The sequence below is a fragment of the Myxocyprinus asiaticus genome, chromosome 1 (assembly GCF_019703515.2).
Source record: "Myxocyprinus asiaticus isolate MX2 ecotype Aquarium Trade chromosome 1, UBuf_Myxa_2, whole genome shotgun sequence".
NCBI lineage: Eukaryota > Metazoa > Chordata > Actinopteri > Cypriniformes > Catostomidae > Myxocyprinus > Myxocyprinus asiaticus.
Window position 1 is genome coordinate 39,911,123 of NC_059344.1, and position 21,256 is coordinate 39,932,378.

At 40.5% G+C, this 21,256-nt stretch overlaps 2 protein-coding genes across 3 annotated transcripts in view; one reads left to right on the top strand and one right to left on the bottom strand.

Annotated features, from left to right (window-relative positions):
* Positions 1-21,256, bottom strand: part of abcf2b (ATP-binding cassette, sub-family F (GCN20), member 2b) — a 306,662-nt gene that overhangs the window by 149,820 nt on the left and 135,586 nt on the right. The gene's annotated exons all lie outside the window — the stretch shown is intronic.
* scrib (scribble planar cell polarity protein) overlaps positions 1-21,256 on the top strand; it is a 139,797-nt gene that overhangs the window by 113,805 nt on the left and 4,736 nt on the right. Inside the window, exons 34-44 of one of the 2 annotated variants that reach the window (XM_051703552.1) lie at positions 283-393; positions 798-848; positions 1,339-1,485; positions 2,032-2,194; positions 2,825-3,056; positions 3,228-3,317; positions 3,397-3,579; positions 9,186-9,323; positions 14,448-14,587; positions 15,213-15,250; positions 15,654-15,728. In XM_051703552.1, the coding sequence (XP_051559512.1) occupies positions 283-393; positions 798-848; positions 1,339-1,485; positions 2,032-2,194; positions 2,825-3,056; positions 3,228-3,317; positions 3,397-3,579; positions 9,186-9,323; positions 14,448-14,587; positions 15,213-15,250; positions 15,654-15,728 (1,368 nt within the window). The remainder of the gene's footprint in view (positions 1-282; positions 394-797; positions 849-1,338; positions 1,486-2,031; positions 2,195-2,824; positions 3,057-3,227; positions 3,318-3,396; positions 3,580-9,185; positions 9,324-14,447; positions 14,588-15,212; positions 15,251-15,653; positions 15,729-21,256) is intronic. The other variant, XM_051703556.1, reaches the window with a different exon arrangement.

Consider the following 21,256-nt stretch of genomic DNA (forward strand, 5'->3'; position numbering starts at 1 on the left):
TCACATTATCTCAGGTTCTCAGTGGAAAGCAAAATAACATCCAAAATCAATACCCCCATCACCAATAACCACAGACCTCCCTCGTACTATCATTCATTCTCTCTTCTCTACCTCCATCTGTCCATCCATGAGGCGAGTGGACTGCATGCTGTTTAGCCATGCATTGTCCTCCTGTGCTCTGCCTTTGCTGCTCTCTCTCTCATTGGCTGTTCCATCCTTTTTGTCCTCTGTCTGTTTATCTACCCTTCCACCCCTCGGCCCCCCGCCCAATCCCTCATACAGCCTCGTGCCCCATCCCCTGACACAATTGAGGGATTCCCCGTCAATATCAAGCAGGTATATAAGACCTTCGCAGCTGTGCCACACTCCCTGGCCATACTGGAACCCCCGCAGGTAGGACAAATGCTCCTCAAGTTTGTGAGCATGTTGTGGTCCCCCTGTCATCCAGTGCCTGGTCACCCATTGTTACTGTTGGGAAGTCTTCCTGTTGGACGTTGTTCCTTTGGGAGATTGCTTCCTATTTGCTGTTGTTGTGCATGAGTCACTCATACGGTGGTGTTGAATCCAGGAGTTCATCTTACTGGGGCACTAATGTGCATCATTCATCTGTCACTTGGTTGGTTGTTGTTTCTTGATTTGTTGTTTGACTCCTTGTGGCAGAAAGTGTGCGCAAACACAGTGTGTGGCTCTTGTCCAACTGAAGTCTTGTATATAGTGTTGTATGAAGTTATTCTTTGCCTGCTTAAATCAGTCTTTACAGATTGTCTTTCTCATATTCTTCTCTTCTCATTTGTTAGGATCTGTACGCTCAGAGGAACAACGTTAACGCAAAGCAACCATCACCAGAGGTATGTCTCCTTGAGTGCTGAACAAATGCAATGTTACATTTGGGAATGAACTATTCACATAGTTCATTTTTTATTGTGGTTGTTTTCATTACCACTGTTGTTTGAGCCTGACCCTTGAAAGGGTTAGTTCACCCAAAAATGAAAATTCTGTCATTTACTCAACCTCATGTTGTTCTGAACCCGTATACACAGGACTTTCTTTCCTATGTGGAGCACAGATGAAGCTGAGGCAGAATGTTAGCCTCAGTCACCCTTCACTTTCATTGTATGGAAAAAAGATGCAATGAAAGAGAATACTGACTGAGACTAACTTGACCTTTTGTGTTTTATGGAAAGAAGAAAGTCATGTGGCTTTAGAACAACATGAGGGTGAGTAATGTGAGGTTGAGGACACAATTGAACTTGAGTGAATCTAACCTTTTAACCCTTGTTTGGTTAGAGGTTTAGACAACAACTGATATCAATAGCACATTATTGTTGGGTTTTTCAGCCTGAGCTGAATAATGAGGTGTTTATGGATGAGGGTGTTGTTGAGGGCGATCGTGCTCTCCCCCCTCGTCCCTCCCTCGAGTACCGCAACGAGTACAGGAGCCTGGCAGCCGTGCCACGCCTGTCTCGCCCCTCAGTGGATTCAAAGGTACCCAGTTCATCTCCAGCGGCACCACTTTGACAACATAAGCTATCCACCAGCCTGACAGTTTGGAATCCCTTTTACTTGGGTGGTGGTGGTGCAGGTGTATATGTCGCTTTGAATCACAACAAAAGAAATTGATTCATGTGGGTCAGAAATGTCTTCCATTTCAATGACAAACAGTATCAGCTGGTGATAGAGGAAACATGCATTTCAATTCAGGAGGAATGTGATCAGTGCTTGCTTCTGTTCTTTATGAATCAAGGCATTTAATATGCCATCTCTGTCATTGAGAAGATGCTTTACAAGAGCAACAATTCGGCAGTGGCAGCACTCTACGCAATCAATTACTGCATCGTCTTGGTGGTGGCTCAAAGATGTGATACTTTTGTGCAAATTTTGCGCATTCCAGTAATCTATGTTGTCTGAATTTCAGAACTTCATGGGAGCTGCTCTTGCATGTTGGATGCATGTGAAATTTGGTTGCATGGAAAGATTTCTTTACAACTGCTCTGAAGCTTAAATGGCTCTCTCTCTCTTTTTCTCTCCCAGACACCCTCCTCTTTTGGCAGAGACAGCCCAGAACAGCGCTCCTTCAGAGACAGACAGAAATATTTTGAGATTGATGTTAAGCAGCAGACTCCAGACAATAAACCCAAACCTCGCGTCTCGCTCGTGGGAGAAGATGACTTGAAGAAAATGAAAGAGGAGGAAGGTTTGTGTTTGTCTGCATGTACTCCTGCAATGGACTCTGTTCACAGATTGTGAAAGTCTTGTATTTTTTAAATTGTGTAATTATTTGGTGTAAATGTATAAAAAAAAAATGTGTTATCTTACACTGGCATTAATTAAAAATCATAATTTCCATATTTTTGCAGGTGCCCCTTTTTCTATATTTTTCACAAAAAACTCAATCATTGCTCCTTTCCCTAGCTTCTTAATGTACGTATCACCACGATACAAAACATTTTTAGTGTAAGGAAAGTCATGGAAATGTAATAGTGGATTTTTATTCGTCTCGTGTTGGGGCAAATGGGAACGCAAAACTATTTGCTGCTATAGAAGTTTACCATGCTATAGTTTAGTTCCGTGCTCCAAACCTGAAAAAGTGAAAAGAGTCCATTATATAGTTGTCAAATTTTGTCACTTTCTAACTGTGCAGCTATTAGCTGTAATTTACATGTAAATTATGTTACTTAGGAGTTGAGTTAGTTGAATTTATTGGTGAATCATGCTCAGTTTTGTCTGTCTGTCTGTCTGTCTGTGTGTGTGTGTGTGCGTGTGTATATGTGTGTGTGTGTGTGTGTGTGTGTGTGTGTTGTGTGTTCATGCCAACCTTTCTCAGCAAAGCGAATTGAACAGAGTGCACGGGAGTATATGCTGGATGAAGATGAAGAGGGTGAGGAGGAAGATCTGGCAAAGCAGATGGCAGATATGAAGGCTCAAGGAAAGGTTATCCTAGATGGTGTGGAGTATAAGGTCGAGAGTTTAGGAAGCCATGGTTCCCCATCTATGAGGCTGTGTGCCACACCCCCAAGCTATAGTGCGACACCTCCCAGCCACTGTGGCAGCTCAGGGTGAGCTACTAATTTGCTAGCCCATTTCAAATTTGGATGCTAGGCATCATTTATAGTATCAGAGTTCATAGTTTTATCACTGGTGAAATCTCACATTTTATGTGTAGTATAGATTTTTATGTGTAGATTTTAGCAGTTGGCTTTAGCTAACACTGTATTTCTCTTGTCCAGTCCTTCCTCTGTCGATGGTAAGGGAGACTCCCAACAGAATTACATGGAAGATGGATTTAGACTGGACCAGAGACCGAATGCCATGACAGGGTAACGAACACGAATGCTCAGGGCTGAACATTTGTGTGATCTTGTGTATGATTTGAAATGTTTGTGTTTGTCCTAACAGTCTGATCCCAGTTTATCCTGGTGAGTCTGCCACCCCCATTCGGACAGCAAAAGCAGAGCGCAGGCATCAAGAACGATTGCGCATGCAGAGCCCAGAGCTTTCCGTCGCTGTGGACAAGGAGCTGTCACCTGCGGAAAAACGAGCCCTGGAGGCAGAGAAAAGGGCCATGTGGAGAGCAGCCAGGTATGGCATCGAGAGATCATGGTGGTGTTCACTGCAGAAGTGCAGTGCAGTTGCCTCTTCAGTCTCATCCTTTCCTCTGTAACGCTGATGTCTAAATATCTGTCTGGTTGTGGTGCTTCAATCTCATCTCTTACTCCAGGCTTTTAGTTAACCCTTATTCAGCCCCTGTTTCTCTCATGCCTTTTCCCCTGAGGAACAGGGCTTTCAAAGTCAAATTCTTGTATTCCTTGAAGTAGATATACTATACATTTGGACACTTAAAATGTATGTGATTGCATTTGATAATAACAAAGTGCCTTGCGCAGGAAGAAATGAGGCTAGACTTTTCTCAGAACTTCACTTTTCTTCAGATTAAATGTTTTATTGGTTGCTCCTCAAGCATGACACATAACAAAACAAAAAATTAATGAATAGAGTCAACCATTATCACTCTTAAACCCCATTATTTCCCTTCCCCACCCCGACCCCCAACAAATATCCCTGTGGCCAAGCCGAGTACACGCGGATCAAAAAATAAAGAAAATAAATATATATATATATATATATATATATATATATATATATAAATTAATAATAATAAACACACACATTTAAACTTTAAGTCCCTCTCTACTGTCCCTCCCTGAGAGCCCTCCAAAAATGCCAAATAGCTGCCCCACTTTTTTTCAAACAACTTCCTTTTGCTTAGCCTTCTATATGCCACCTCCTCAAATGCCACCACCCTGCCCATCTCTGTGCACCACTCCTGAAATGAGGGCGCTCCAATCGACTTCCATCCCCTAAGGAATGATCTGTCTGCCGATCATAACACTGGCTAGGACCCAATTTTTATGTACTTATCCCCTTTATAAATGACCGCCCCATCGCCTAAAATACAGAGTCTGAGGCTAAATTAAATTTGAGTGCCCAGTTTGTCACACATAAAACTCTGAACCCTCAACCAAAATTCTTGAATCTTAACACACAAAAAACATGGGCTGTGTCCCCATTGTCTGATTGGCATTGCCAGCAGGTGGGTGTGTCTTTAAGACCAAGCCTATACAATCTAGAAGGGATCCAATAGAATCGATGTAAAATCCTAAATTGCATAAGGCTCACCCTTGCATCTCTAGATGTAGACTTGACGTTTTTTAGAATCCAAGCCCACACTCCCTCCTCTCATATAGGTCACCGAGCGTATTAACCTCCCTCACAATCCACTCTGTGCTGCAGAAAGGGGACTTATTAATACATAATTTTGGGTTCAGCCATATACTCGAGGCAACATTTAAATAAATGTCCAAATTAAACACTCTGGACACTTTTGTCCATATCGAGTGCAAATGCGAGATAACGGGGTGTAACTTCTCCAGTTAGTTTGATAGAAAGGCTTTGCAATGACGAAATAGGGGCAAGAACTTCCTGTCCAGTACAAAACCAGGGAGAGGCTCTCTCAGGTGGAAGTGACCAATGAGCCAAATGTCTGAGACCAAATGCATAATAATAAAACAAAATCTTGGGTTGGCCTAGCCCACCTTTGTCAATCGGCCTATGTAACTTACCGAAATGTAATCTGGGATGTTTACCATTCCAAATGAAGGACTTCGCTATGCTATCAAAGTGCTTGAAATAAGAGAGGGGGACATCTATAGGGAGAGATTGTAGCAGGTAGTTGAATTTTGGAATACAGTTCATTTTAATAACATTAACCTTCCTAATCATAGATAAATGTAATGAAGCCCACCTGTCCACATCACTCGAAAACCTTTTTATTAAAGGGTCAAAATTAACTCTAACTAAATCACACAAATTTGCTGGGAATAAAATACCCAAATACTTAATGCCCTGTTTGGGCCACTGGAAGGCACCCGGTTGAAAAGCCGTTACCGGGCAGAATGCTGTCAAAGCCAAAGCTTCTGATTTAGACCAATTAACTCTGTAGCCTGAGAAATTAGAAAAGGAATTAATAATTCTGTGGAGGCAAGGCATGGATCTAGTAGGGTCGGAGACGAATAATAAAATATAATCTGCGTAAAGCCACACCTCCCGCCACCTTATCGCAGCTGCTAATGGTTCCAGGGCAAGACAGAACAATAATGGGGAAAGAGGGCAACCCTGCCGGGTGCCCCTCTCCAGAGTAAAATAATCTGAAATTAATTAATTTGTTTGTACCGCTGCTACTGGGTGTCTATAAAGTAACTTAATCCATCCAATAAAAGTATTCCCGAACCCGTACATTTCCAAAATCTTAAAAAGATAATCCCATATTACCATATCAAACGTCTTTTCGGCATCAAGTGAGATGGCCACGACCAGAATCTGATCGTACGCCACTCCGCACATGACATTAATGAAACGCCTAATGTTATCAGAAGAGTTATGGCCCCGAATAAACCCCACCTGATCTGTATGTATAAGAGATGTCATAACTTAATCGGTTAACCAGAATTTTTGACAATATTTTAACATCTAGCTGGATCAGGGAAATTGGACGGTAACTCTTACACTCACTTGGATCTTTGTCCTTTTTAAGAATCAGACTGATCCGGGCTTGCCTCATGGTTGGCGGAAGCCTTACATTCTTTAATGATTCCGTATAAACTTCTAAAAAATGTGGAGCCAGTTCTGTAACGTAAGATCTAAAAAAAACTCAGCGGCAAAGCCGTCTGGCCCCGGAGCCTTAATTACCTCGCCAAGCACCTCCAAGGTTATCTCAGAATCAAGAGTTGTTGTTTTTGCTCTGTCATCAGTTTAGTAAGTTCTAATTGTTAAACAAAGTTTCTAATATCCTCATCAGAAGATGAAGACGTGGAACTATAGAGATCAAGATAGAATTCTTTAAAAGCATTATAAATATCAATGGCTGAGGTAAATATTTCACCACCAGCAGATTTCACTGAGGGAATGGTAGAAAAAGACTCTCTCTGTTTTATATACAGTTGTGCTCAAAAGTTTGCATACCCTGACAGAAATTGTGAAATTTTGCCATTGATTTTGGGAATCAATGCAAGGAGCACAATACTTGTTGACCCATCTCCAAACATAGCGCTTATGGTTGTGACCGTAAAGCTCTATTTTGGTCTCGTCACTCCAAATTACAGTGTGCCAGAAGCTGTGAGGCCTGTCAAGGTGTTGTCGGGCATTTTGTAACCGGGCTTTTTTGTGGCATTGGCTTCTTTCTGGCAACTCGACCATGCAGCTCATTTTTGTTCAAGTATCGTCGCATTGTGCTCCTTGAAACAACCACACCATCTTTTTCCAGAGCAGCCTGTATTTCTCCTGAGGTTACCTGTGGGTTTTTCTTTGTATCCTGAACAATTCTTCTGGCAGTTGTGGCTGAAATCTTTTTTGGTCTACCTGACTTTGGCTTGGTATCAAGAGACCCCCGAATTTTCCATTTCTTAATAAGAGATTGAACAGTACTGACTGGCATTTTCAAGGCTTTGGATATATTTTTATATCCTTTTCCATCTTTATAAATTTCCATTACCTTGTTACGCAGGTCTTTTGACAGTTCTTTTCTGCTCCCCATGGCTCAGTATCTAGCCTGCTCAGTGCATCCACGTGAGAGCTAACAAACTCATTGACTATTTATACATAGACACTAATTGTCTTACATGATCGTTGATGATCAGGGCTTTTTTATAGATCTTGAAGGGATGTTGCAAGCCGCTGGCACCCCTCATGATATAATATTGGGAGAAGACTACTAGTCTTGTCGAATTCGCAAACTCTGGGAAAAAGAAAATGCTGTGGTTTTTCCAAGAAAGCCTTCCTTTACTCCTTGCCTCATGTAACACAAGATCTTTATCGGATGATCTCAGAAATTTGGCCAGAATTGATCGGGGCCTGTCTCCCTTCGTGGATCACCGAAAAGGAACCCTGTGAGCTTGCTCGATTTCCAGCTTATGGCCTATATCGAGCAGATTTTGAAAAAGCCCATCGAGGAATTTCACCATATCTTAATCCTCTTTGGCCTCAGGAATTCTGATGATTCGGACATTATTCCGCCGGCTACGGTTTTCCATGTTCTCCAACTTCTCCCAGACACACTCTAATTCAACCTTGGTTGCTAGCGGATTAGCAGATAATTCCCTCTGATGACTCCAGATAATCAATCCATTTCTCGACATCCTCCACTCTTGTAACCACATCAGTGAACTTCTCTTCCATGGCAGTGATTGATCGACATATCACAGCAAGATCCTCCAAGTCAGCAACGACCCTCGTCAGCATTGCCAACGTGTTCAGCATCTCTCACCACATTTCCCGCACCTCTCCAACTAAATCGACTCCCAGGCTTGCGGCCTGCTCAGGGGTGTCAGCTTGAGCACTTAAGTGTCTTTTAATGTCTCCAGAACCCAAAGATTTTGAATTCTTTGGCATATTGTCCTCCTAGAACAGTTATGGAAAAAAGTGTATCGAATCTCACCAGTTTATGTCATTAAAAGTGTTAAAACTAGCAAAGTGCGGAGGGGCCTGGGTAGCTCAGCGAGTAAAGACGCTGACTACCACCCCTGGAGTCGCAAGTTCGAATCCAGAGCGTATTGAGTGACTCCAGCCAGGTCTCCTAAGCAACCAAATTGGCCCGGTTGCTAGGGAGGGTAGAGTCACATGGGGTAACATCATCATGGTCGCTATAATGTGGTTCTCGCTCTCAGTGGGGCGCATGGTGAGTTGTGCGTGGATGTCGCGGAGAATTGCGTGAAGCGCTATGTCTCTGCGGTAACGCGCTCAACAAGCCATGTGATAAATTGCGCAGATTGACTGTCTCAGATGCAGAGGCAACTGAGATTTGTCCTCTGCCACCCAGATTGAGGTGAGTCACTACGCCACCACGAAGAGCGCATTGGGAATTCCAAATTGGGGAGAAAGGGGGGGGGGGTTAAAAATAGCAAAGTGCGCAGAGCTCGCCGTTCACACGCCCGATCCTCGCATGGCGTCATGTGACACCGAACTTCACTTTTCTTAGCCATTTTTGCAAAGACTTTTAAATGTTGATCTCAAGGTGACTTTTGTGGATGAATGAACATTCCTGTTTCACTCAAATTCTAACAGGTGTCCTAGCAGAGCAACCATGGGTGTAGGTCATCATGTTAAATACAGTCATTTTCCACTAAAATTTGACAACCATCTGATTTTTTTTTTTTTAACATCTACTGTTTTAAATAAACTTATTTTTTTTTTTGTCAAATATTTTGTTTGAAAAATCTGCTTTGGCTATCTTTAAAATAAATTATAATTTGTTATCTAATGCAATGACATATTCATAAATTACTAAAAGCGGCTTAAGTGTACAACTAGTTTTTGGGGTATCTCTAGTAGTATATAGTTAATATCTAATATGTAAATATGTATGTGTGTGTATGTGTGTGTGTGTGTGTGTATGTATACATGTGTATATATATATATATATATAGACTTGAACTGAATAATATTATTTACAGTCGAGTAGGGACTTTTTAAAACAGACTTGTATTTGTCCTTGATGGCCCTGAGTTCCAGTGTAAACCTGCCCTTCTTAATCTATTCTGTCCATCTCAGAGTTTTTCCTTTCAGCTCTACCCCTTTCTCTGTTTTCCTATGTTCTGTTTCTCCTCTCTACTTTCTTATTTGCTGCTCCCAAGGCCTTACGGTCTAGAGGAGGACGTAAGGCAGTATGAGCAGGACCTGGCTAAGCGGCTCTACCAATCCCGTGTGAGGGCATCACTAGGCACCGCTGCAGCCCCTCCCACTTCCTGTTTCTCCTCTTCCTGTCAGCCCAGGTCTGCCCTTACCAGCCAGAAAGCATCATGGGGGCTTAGCTCTGATGCTTAGTGCTGCTTGGGGTGCTTGTGAGCATTATAGTGTTTGAAAGCATTGTGTGCACTCTTGTTTGGGGGCTAAGCAGCTTGATGGGTTAAGAGTAAATATTTAATAGTGTCATTATCTTTGGGATTTTAATGGATGAATGTGCCCTGCAAGGTTTAAACCCACTGTTGCTTCTGCACGTGTGCTTTTTTCCCCCCTTCCCTAGTTTTGGCTTCGCAGTTTGGCAGTGCACCCTCTCTTTTCCTCTATTCACGCACTTCTTGGCTTATGTGTTATTCAGTAAAAATGTTGTATTGTTCTAATAACAAGTGCTTTTTGTGTCTTTAGTTGCCTGCAGTTGTTTCTTTTTTCTTTTCCTTTTTTTTTTTTTTTTTGAGGTGCACTGTAGCCTATAGAGCAGGGGTGGGCAACTATTTTGGTATAGGGGTCACATCAAGCTTTAAGTAGTGCATAGGGGGCCACATTGTATTCCTTTTGAGATACAATGTTCCACACTGATTTGGTTTTTGTATCTTTTAAGCCCAGAAATAGTTGTGTACTAAATTTTCTGTAGTGTATATGTGATTAATGGGACTATTCTGCAACTGCCTAAAGTATTGTATTGCTCTACAAAGGTAGATATTTTCTATCACGCATTAAAAAACTGAATAAAGGCTGAGCTTATTATAAATTATTTATTTTACCATCTCTACTTCCCTGTTAATTTATTATTCAATTTAACACTCTCTACATCAGGTTTTAATAAAAAAAATGTATAGAACTTTTAATGTTTGTCGCAAAGCGGGCGAGTTTATTCTAAAAGTATCATGATGCGGGTCTCGTCAATGGTTTGACTTTCCATTCAGCACACGACTGAATAAAACGCTGCATGACTATGATAAATGATTACTGCAAGAGTTAGATTAACAATCATGTGTGAGGGGACTTCAACATTTCTAAATTGCACAAATAAAAAATACATATACATATTCGTCTCTCGCTTGCTTTTGCTCGCGTGTCAATGATTACCCCTCTGTGTGTCAATGATGCAGATATCTACTTTTATATTTAATTTCATCACTGAGAAGATTTACCTGCAAACTAAGTAGCACCAAAATCACAAGCAGCCTTAAGAATGGACACAGAGTGGCAGTATAACACTTTTCCTTGAGCAGAATATTGCACTAGAGATCGCTAAGTTTGTTCAAAGGGGAAAGCGAGAGCTAGGAAGAGCGTACTTGTGTGCATTGTTGCCAGATTGCACAAAATAAGTATAACATTAGGCAGAATATTTCCAATTTGCGCAAGTATAAATCTCAAATTGGGGGTTTTGCATCTCTTATCTGGCAACCCTGAGCATGTTAAATGCTTGTGGAGCTGCGTTCGGTACCAATGTAAGATAACTGAAATATCCAATGAAAAAAACGCTTTTAGGATAAATGAGGAGGGCCGGATCCGGCCCGCGGGCCTTAAGTTGCAGAGGTCTGTTATAGAGAGACCTACCAAAGTTCTGATACTGTATACTTTCATATAAACTGCTGTCATACACAAAACAGAAAAAAGTATTCTTTTAAAGGAATAGTTCACCCAGAAATTAATTTGTCATAATTTACTAACCTTCATGTTGTTCCATACTCGTTTGACTTTCTCTGTTATGCAGAACACGTAAGGAGAGACAATAATGAATATCCCGGCCTGTCCTTTCAGTACAGTGGCAGTTGATATTGACTCACTTTAAAGCTTAAAGGGATAGTTCACCCAAAAATGAAAATTCTCATAATTTATTCACCTCATGCCATCCCGATGTGTATGACTTTCTTTCTTCTGCTGAACACAAACAAAGATTTTTAAAATAATTTCTCAGCTCTCTAGGTCCATAAAATGTAAGTGGATGGTGATCAGCACAAAGCTCCAAAAAGCACAGACAGTCCTGGTAAAAGCAATTCATATGACTCCAGTGGTTAAATTAATGTCTTCTAAAGCAATATGATCGCTTTGGGTGAGAAACAGATGAAAATTTAAGTCTCTCACATGACGTAGCATGTTCACGCGAGAACTGATGCATGTGTGATACAACCAGAAGTGCAGATTGGTTTGTTTACAACAGAATGGTGTACACACCGTGATGGGAGAAAGGTGCCTCAGGTTGTTCCTGGCAGGGTACTCTGCTTTACAGGCTCCAGATGGTAAGGATTAGGGTGGGGGCATCTGCTGCCTGCAGTGATCAAAGCTTCATTGGTTTTAGTTTCATTTAACATGCCAACGCGCTTATGCCACACATGAACACGCAATGGAGGGCGACGGAAGTTAACATTTATAGTGAAAAAGGACTTTTGATCTGTTTCTCACCCAAAGTGATTGCATCGCTTTAGAAAACATTAATTTAACCACTGGAATCTTATGGATGACTTTTATGATGCCTTTATGTCCTTATTGGGTCTTCTGAGTTCTGGTCACCATTCACTTGCATTGTATGGACCTACAGAGCTGATATTTTCTTCTGAAAATCTTTGTTTGTGTTCAGCAGAAGAAAGAAAGTCAAACACATCTGAGATGACATGAGGGTGAGTAAATGATGAGATAATTTTCAGTTTTGGCTGAACTGTCCCTTTAAAAATGGACAACTAGCAACTGCCACTGTATTGAAAAGACGAACCGGGATATTCATTAATTTGTCTCCTTTTGTGTTCCTCACAGCACAAAGTCAAATGAGTTTGGAACATCATGAAGGTGTGTAAATTATGACAAAACTATTCCTTAAACCAAAAAAACATCAGCAAAGAGCAATAACAGTTTATTTAAAACATTTAAATTTAGGCAGAGCTGTTGTGAGTATGAATGAAAATTAACTGACGCAGTAAACATTTGATCTTCAACATGTAAAATGACCAACCACAGTTCACTTCTTTTATGTGATGTTTAGGGGCAGGTAAAGCAAAAATGGATTATACTAGAACTGATGCCAGCCAGTCAGATTGGACATTGTGACTTTGGAACTTGACATTTATTTTGTGTGCGATATGCATCAGACAGACTGTGAATGGTATATAGGCATGCTGTGTGGGGCTGAGATTAACTAGTTTGGCAGAGCTTGTGTTCATGGCTTTAGGCTGCATATTTGGATGAGTTGACGCATGCACTGTTCACATAATGTAATGGGCAGATACTTCCAAGCCAAAGTTGTCAAGTTGTCTCAGGTCTGTTTTAAGGTACACAGTAGTCTTTGTTTGTACTTGGTTGAGCTTAATTAATGGTGCACCAAGTAGAAGCTTGGTGCTGTCAACAGACAAGACATATCGGTGCATCTCTAGTTTTCATGATGCCTTGTCATAACCTTGGCTTGTTTTTTATGACTGCCTCCTTCAAATTAACTTGTTTTCCTGTATTAACCAATCACAGTAGGCACAGCACACTAAATAAAGTTGAGTCAGAAGTTTGCATACACTTAGGTTGAAGTCATTAAAACTCATTTTTTAACCACTCCACAGATTTCATATTAGCAAACTATAGTTTTGGCAAGTCGTTTAGGACTTTGTGCATGACACGAGTAATTTTTCCAACATTTGTTTACAGACAGATTGTTTTGTTAATTTCGTTAATTGACTATATCACAATTCCAGTGGGTCAGAAGTTTACATACACTAAGTTAAATGTGTCTTTAAGCAGCTTGGAAAATTCCAAAAAATTATGAAAGCCTAATTTAGCTTCTGATTGCCTAATTGGAGTCAACTGGAGATTTACCTGTGGTATGTATTTTAACTTCAAACTCAGTGCCTATTTGCTTGACATCATGAGGAAAATAAAAAAACATTGTGGACCTCAACAAGTCTGGTTCATCCTTAGGAGCAATTTCCAAATGCCTGAAGGTACCACGTTCATCTGTACAAACAATAGTATGCAAGTATAAACACCACGGGATCACGCAGCCATCATACCGCTCAGGAAGGAGACGCATTCTGTCTCCTAGAGATGAACGTAGTTTGGTGCGAAAAGTGCAAATCAATCCCAGAACAACAGCAAAGGAGCTTGTGAAGATGCTGGAGGAAACAGGGAGACAAGTATCTATATCCACAATAAAAGGAGTCCTATATCGACATAGCCTGAATGGCTGCTCAGCAAGGAAGAAGCCACTGCTCAAAAACCACCATAAAAAAGCCAGACTACAGCTTGCAAGTGCACATGGGGACAAAGATCTTACTTTTTGGAGAAATGTTCTCTGGTGTGATGAAACAAAAATTGAACTGTTTGAACATAATGACCATCGTTATGTTTGGATGAAAAAGGGTGAGGCTTGCAAGCCGAAAAACACCATCCCAACCGTGAAGCATGGGGGTGCCAGCATCATGTTGTGCTTTGCTGCAGGAGGGACTGGTACACTTCACAAAATAGATGGCATGATGAGGAAGGAAAATTATGTGGATATATTGAAGCAACATCTCAGGACATCAGCCAGGAAGTTAAAGCTCAGTTACAAATGGGTCTTCTAAATGGGCAATGACCCTAAGCATACCTCCAAAGTTGTGATCAAATGGCTTAAGGACAACAAAGGACTCCTAAGTATTGGAGTGGCCATCGCAAAGCTCTGACCTCAATCAAATAGAAAATTTGTGGCCAGAACTGAAAAGGTATGTGCAAGCAAGGAGGCCTACAAACCTGACTCAGTTACACCAGTTCTGTCTAGAGGAATGGACCAAAATTTATTGTGAGAAGCTTGTGGAAGGCTACCCAAAAAGTTTGACCCAAGTTAAACAATTTAAAGGCAATGCTACCAAATACTAACAAAGTGTATGTAAACTTCTGTCCCACTGGGAATGTGATGAAAGAAATAAAAGCTGAAATAAATCATTCTCTCTACTATTATTCTGACATTTCACATTCTTAAAATAAAGTAGTGATCCTAACTGACCTAAGACAGGGAATATTTTCTACGATTATATGTCAGGAATTGTGAAAAACTGAGTTTAAATGTACTTGGCTAAGGTGTATGTAAACTTCTGATTTCAACTGTTCCTCGGCTTATATCTCTTTCATGTCTTTCCACCCACCTATCTTTTTTGTATTCCTTCCTTCTCTCACTCTATCTCACTCTCTTTTTCCAGGATGAAGTCTCTAGAGCAAGATGCTCTGAAGGCTCAGATGGTCATTGCCAAGTCTAAAGAGGGGAAGAAGCGTGGAGCCCTGGATCAGCTGTCGGAGTCACCGTCTCCTGCCCCCACGCCCTCTCCTACACCCATGGAAGGTGAGGAGCCCATTTGCCTGCATTTATAAACCTTTGGCATAACTTCAATTAAAAATGCAGAATGGTGTTTTCATACTTGGTCTTCTTTTACTGGTTCATTTAAAGACCTTAATAAGGGGGCCTGCGTAGCTCAGTGAGTACTGACGCTGACTACCACCCCTGGAGTCGCGAATTCGAATCCAGGGTGTGCTGAGTGACTCCAGCCAGGTCTTCTAAGCAACCAAATTGGCCCGGTTGCTAGGGAGGGTAGTGTCACATGGAGTAACCTCCTCGTGGTCGCGAGTAAGTGGTTCTCCCTCTCAATGGGGCGCATGGTAAGTTGTGCGTGGATCGCAGAGGGTAGCATGAGCCTCCACATGTGGAGTCTCTGCGGTGTCATGCACAACGAGCCACATTATAAGAGGCACGGATTGGTGGTCTCAGAAGCGGAGGCAACTGAAACTTGTCCCCCGCCACCCGGATTGAGGTGAGTAACCGCGCCACCACGAGGATCTACTAAGTATAGGGAATTGGGCATTCCAAACTGGGAGAAAAGGGGATAAAAATAATAATAATAAAAATTAAAAAAAGACCTTAATAAGACCTTTGGTTGTGTTACATTTATCAGTTGTTGTTTCCCAAACAGATATCAGTCCATGGGCAGTAACTTCACCAGGAAGACTGGTATGAGACATTTGTTATTTTTGTTTAGTACAGAGTAGACAGCAAACTTTGTTTCACCTGTAATGTTGTTTTGGGTGGCTAATGCTTGCTCTAGTATTTAAGTTCCCATAGAAAGATCTCACACTATCTAGTTTTTGCTTTTGATGATAAAAGTCATTCTTTGACATTCATGTCCATAGCAAGTAGAGCATCATCCATGAACCATCCTTTATCTGTTTTCTTTGTTGGCTTTTCTTCCACCTTCCTTGTACCTCTATCTATCCTCCTATATTTTCTGCTTCATTGCTTTTCTCACCCTCTGTCCTACCCTCAATTCATCCTGCCATCTGTCTTTTGTAATACTTCTTTCCTCTCTTTCTCTCTACATCTTTCCACTGCTTATGCCTGTTTGCTATTCTTTTAGTCCCTGTCAGAAAAGAAGTTTGACTACCGAAAATTCGCTGCCATTCCTTCTTCCAAACCCGTTTACGACATTCAGGTATTGCCTGCATGCAAAGCGTCAAGGAGTCCAGCCTGGCCAAACCCTTTTGACCCACTCCTGTCCTCCTGGCTTTCCCTGCTCCCTTGCTGCTCCTCTCCCTGGCCCTAAACACTATTAACTGGGCCCTGTGTTCGCCAATGTGAGCAGCATGATAATTCATTTTACTGCAGCTTTAAACCATCATTCTGGATCTTGGTTATCAGCAATTTGGGTTTAGCTTTCGGTTCCAAGCCCTATTTCCACAGCCTAATGCACACACCCTGTTCTTAATCTACTTACATTGTCTATACCATGTGCTTTTCTTCTGGGTATAGAGATGTAGCAAAGAGGTGGGGCTTACAGATTGGTCTATGGGCTTTGCATTGATCCTAACCTGAGATGACAAATTAATTTACTAAAACACTCAACAGGAAAACAAATTGTATTTGCCCTCTCCTCCACTCGAAACCCTGCATTCACGCTCATATGGCCTCACACACTCAAACAGCAGCTAATATCATGCATTCAGACAAAATAATCTGATTCCTGTGGCATCCAGTGTTGGTCGGTTGATAAAACCTAATGATAGGGATGTTTTTTTCCCCTGTTGTACAGTGCTAAATGCTTTATAGTGCAAAAGATCACAACTTTCTGCCATTCTCTTGGTGCCAAAGAATGATATGATATGTATCTGATCCATGTGATGCTGATGGGAGAGGCGGTTCCGCTGGGGATGCAGGGGGGCATGGGAACAAAGGAACATTGTCTTTCTGGGTTTTGTTGTTTTGTGGTCGTCTTTCTGGTTTTTGTGATAAGGGAATTTGGGCATGAAGTAATATTTCTGATTGTTAATGTTCCAAAATATTCTCTGCTCTGGTATCAGACCAAAAGACCACCAAATCCTAAAGACTGACAAAATCAGTGTTATTGCCAAGCTGGCAATTAAATTGGCTGGTGAAATCAAGTATAAACCCTCAACATTACAAATGAACAACCTTTAATTTCTGTGAAGATTCAGCCAAATCATTTATGGTGTTGACAACAAATTGTTTCTTTAGAACTGCTGAACGTCAAACATTTCAGTTAACTTTCAGTGAACAACAAACATTTCTGTTTCTGTTGATTTTTTTGAAAGATGATATTGATGTTCTTTGTTTTTAATTATGTTTATTTCAATTTAATACAGTTGGTGATGCACATGTATGTTGAGATCTAAACCAGTTGTAGTTGCTTGATAAATTGCTGCAGTAGTATCATGTGTCTTTTTAGATATGTGCAAATGTGGTTCTCTATAACCACATATCATTGCACAAGCTTACTTTTAAGGACATACGTTAGTGTCATCAATTTTATATCACTTAAAAAAACCTAAACAAATGTTTTGTTATATCATGTTATAGGCAGATCGTTAAAAACAGCTGTCTATGATTCTTAATTTATCGCACTCTAGATTCAAGCAAAGCCACAGTCAGAAAGCTTGGTGGATCTAATATGCTATTTGGTGGCCTTTTGAGACTGCCATAATTTGACTGTGTTGTTTTGAGTGTTTATGTTGTCTTATTTGAGTTAATGTGTGAAGCAGCACTGTCACCCTGACTGGGAATGTTTTATACAGCTCTCAGTGTAACTTGAAATTGTTTAAGCAATACATGTCTTGGGTGGGGGTGAAGGTTTCTATTGCATGCCTGTGTTTTGATTGTTTAAAGGGACAGTTATGTGAATCTTTAAGCTGACTTTATGAAAAGGAGTGCTTGATAGATGTTTTAAAGCTTCCTCTAATTCAAAGAATTCCATGGACTTAAAAAGGTGGAAAGATAATAAGCAAATACTAGGTATCTTAGACATCCTTGAAGGGCTTATTACAGGTGGGTATTGGGGTCTTCCCTGTGTTAAAGGATGTTCCGTGTTCAATAAAAGTTAAGCTCAATGGACAGCATCGTTAGCATAATGTTAATTACCACAAACATTTTTTTTGACTTGTCCTTCTTTTATTTAAAAAAAAACAAAAAAACAATTGTGGTTACGGCACTTACAATGGAAATGAATATGGACAGTGCATAAATATAAAATTACACAATGTTTCAGAACTATTGCCAAAAGACAAAAATGAAATATGTTAAGATTTTAGGGGGTTTAAATCGCTTACTAACCGAATCTGTGGGAGGTTATATCCAATATTACAACTTTGTTGTCAGGAGGACGTGATGCTAGTAAACCCTGTAATATGGTAAACACCATAACACTGTTAAATCCCTGATTTGATCACTATTTAATCCTGTTAATGTGTAATGGTTAATTTTTGTGGCTATACTTTTGAAACAGTGTGTATTGTAACATTTATGGACTGGCCCCATTCACTTCCATTGTAAGTGCCTTACTTTAAAGTGTTAGTTCACCAAAAAAAGAAAATTCATTCATTGTTTATTCAACCCTGTGTTGTTACAACCCCATATTACTTTATTTTACTCAACAAAAAGGGAAAAACTGTGAAAAATGTTGTGCTCAGTGATGTCATACAATGGCAGTTTATGGTGAACACTTCTTCAAGCTTCAAAAGCACGCAAAAGTATAATTCAAAAGTCTAATAAATTATTCCATGAGACTCACGATTGTTATAAAAGCATATGTTAAGGTTTGGTGTGAAACAAACAAAAATCTATTGTATTATTTAGTGAAACTGTTGCCCAACCATTGCTCACCTCTTCGTGTCCATGAGACTTCACGAGAGCAGGATCTGTCGCAAGATGGGGCATTCAAGCTAAAACTCCTTGTTTTATCTAAAAACAGGTCCACCACAGTGATATTAACAACAGAACATAACAAAGCTGCACACAAAACAGAGAACATACAGTTGAAGTAAGAAGTTTACATACACTTAAGTTGAAGTCATTAATACTCATTTTTTTAACCACTCCACAGATTTAATATTAGCAAACTATAGTTTTGGCAAGTCGTTTAGGACATCTGCTTTGTGTGTGACATGATTAATTTTTCCAACAATTGTTTGCAGACAGATTGTTTCACTTTTAATTGACTATATCACAATTCCAGTGGGTCAGAAGTTTACATACACTAAGTTAACTGTGCCTTTAAGCAGCTTGGAAAATTCCAGAAAATGATGTCAAGCCTTTAGCCAACTCAGTTCCTCTTTGCTTGACATCATGGGGAATATCAAAAGAAATCAGCCAAGACCTCAGAAAACAAATTGTGGACCTCCACAAGTCTGGTTCATCCTTGAGCAATTTCCAAATGCCTGAATGTACCACGTTCATCTGTACAAACAATAAAACTCAAGTATAAACACCATGGGACCACACAGCCATCATACCGTTCAGGAAGGAGATGCATTCTGTCTCCTAGAGATGAACGTAGTTTGTTGCGAAAAGTGCAAATCAATCCCAGAACAACAGCAAAGGACCTTGTGAAGATGCTGGAGGAAACAGGTAGACATGTATCTATATCCACAGTAAAACGAGTCCTATATTGACATAGCCTGAAAGGCTGCTCAGCAAGGAAGAAGCCACTGCTCCAAAAACTGCCATAAAAAAGACAAACTACAGTTTGCAAGTGCACATGGGAACAAAGATCTTAGAAACAAAAATTGAACTGTTTGGCCATAATATGACCATCATTATGTTTGGAGGAAAAAGGGTGAGGCTTGCAAGCCGAAGAACACCATCCCAACTGTGAAGCATGGGGGTGCCAGCATCATGTTGTGGGGGTGCTTTGCTGCAGGAGGGATTGGTGCACTTCACAAAATAGATGGCATCATGAGGAAGGAAAATTATGTGGATATATTGAAGCAACATCTCAGGACATCAGTCAAGAAGTTAAAGCTCGGTCGCAAATGGGTCTTCTAAATGGACAATGACCCCAAGCATACCTCCAAAGTTGTGGCAAAATGGCTTAAGTACAAAAAAGTCAAGGTATTGGAGTGGCCATCACAAAGCCCTGACCTCAATCTGATAGAACATTTGTGGGCAGAACTGAAAAAGTGTGTGCGAGCAAGGAGGCCTACAAACCTGACTCAGTTACACCAGTTCTGTCTAGAGGAATGGACCAAAATTCCAGCAACTTATTGTGTGAGAAGCTTGTGGAAGGCTACCCAAAATATTTGACCCAAGTTAAACAATTTAAAGGCAATGCTACCAAATACTAACAAAGTGTATGTAAACTTCTGACCCACTGGGAATGTGATGAAAGAAATAAAAGCTGAAATAAATAATTCTCTCTACTATTATCCTGACATTTCATATTCTTAAAATAAAGTAGTGATTCTAACTGACCTAAGACAGGGAATGTTTCCTATGATTAAATGTCAGGAATTGTGAAATGTATTTGGCTAAGGTGTATGTAAACTTCTGATTTTAACTGTAACTTACTGAATATGTCTGATGAGTTTGTAGTCAGAGAATAGATGCATTTCTATACTCAGGTGATTTGTTTGAAACAGAGTACTCAATCAAACCCGAGAGATAGAGGAGGCAGGAATGTCTTTTCTTCATTCTGTACAGGTGAGCATTTGTGACAGACCTCTGACTGAAGGGAGTGATACCTCATCAAAAACATTCAGGTGTGACATTCTTGGTCAAAATCAAGTAGTTTTTAACCGGCTAGTGAGATGCTGGCTTCAATAAACTGTTATGAGAACGTTTTTGGACCAGTGCCAGTTCACAGTGGGCGGGGCTGCACGGCACGAATCGCGCAATACCAAAAATAGAAACCAAGCAATCAACAGAATGTACCATCGCATGTCATGCTGGTTAGGACAAAAACTCTGATTAACATAGAAAATATACCTTTCATCTTGTGTCGTTTGCCTTCAGGTTAGGTAGCTGTGACTGTAGCTGCCTTTAGCCTCTGTCTATCTCTCTCAGTTTGATTGAGTACTCTGTTTCAAACAAATGAGGCTGGGCATAGAAATCTGGGCATCTATTCTCCAGCTACAAATTCATCAGACATATTTAGTAAGTTTTGTTCTCTGGTTTGTGTGCAGCTGTGTGTTCTGTTGTTAATATCGCTGTGGTGAACCTGTTTTTAGATAAACAAAACGTGTTTTGACTTGAATGCCCCGTCTCACGACAGATAACGCTCTCGTGCAGTATCATGAACACGCAGAGGAGAGTAACAGTCGGTCAATAGTTTCACTAAATAATACGTTACATTTCGGTTTGTTTCTCACCAAACCTTAATGAATGTTTTCATAACCATGAGTCTCAAGGAATAATTTATTAGACTTCTGAATTATACTATTGTGTGCTTTTGAGCCTTGAAGAGGTGGTCACCATAAACTGCCATTGTATGACATCACTGAGCACAAAATCTTTTCACAATTTCTCCCATTGTGTTAAGAAAAAAGAAAAAGAAAGTCATATGGGTTTATAACAACAAAGGGGTGAGTAAACAATGACTGAATTTCCATTTTGTGGTGAACAATCCCTTTAAATGTGATTTTTGCTGCTTCTTTTTTCCAACATTATTTCACAAATGCTGTCAATTGGGCTGAACGTGTATTGAACCTTGAACATTCCTTTAATGTTCATATC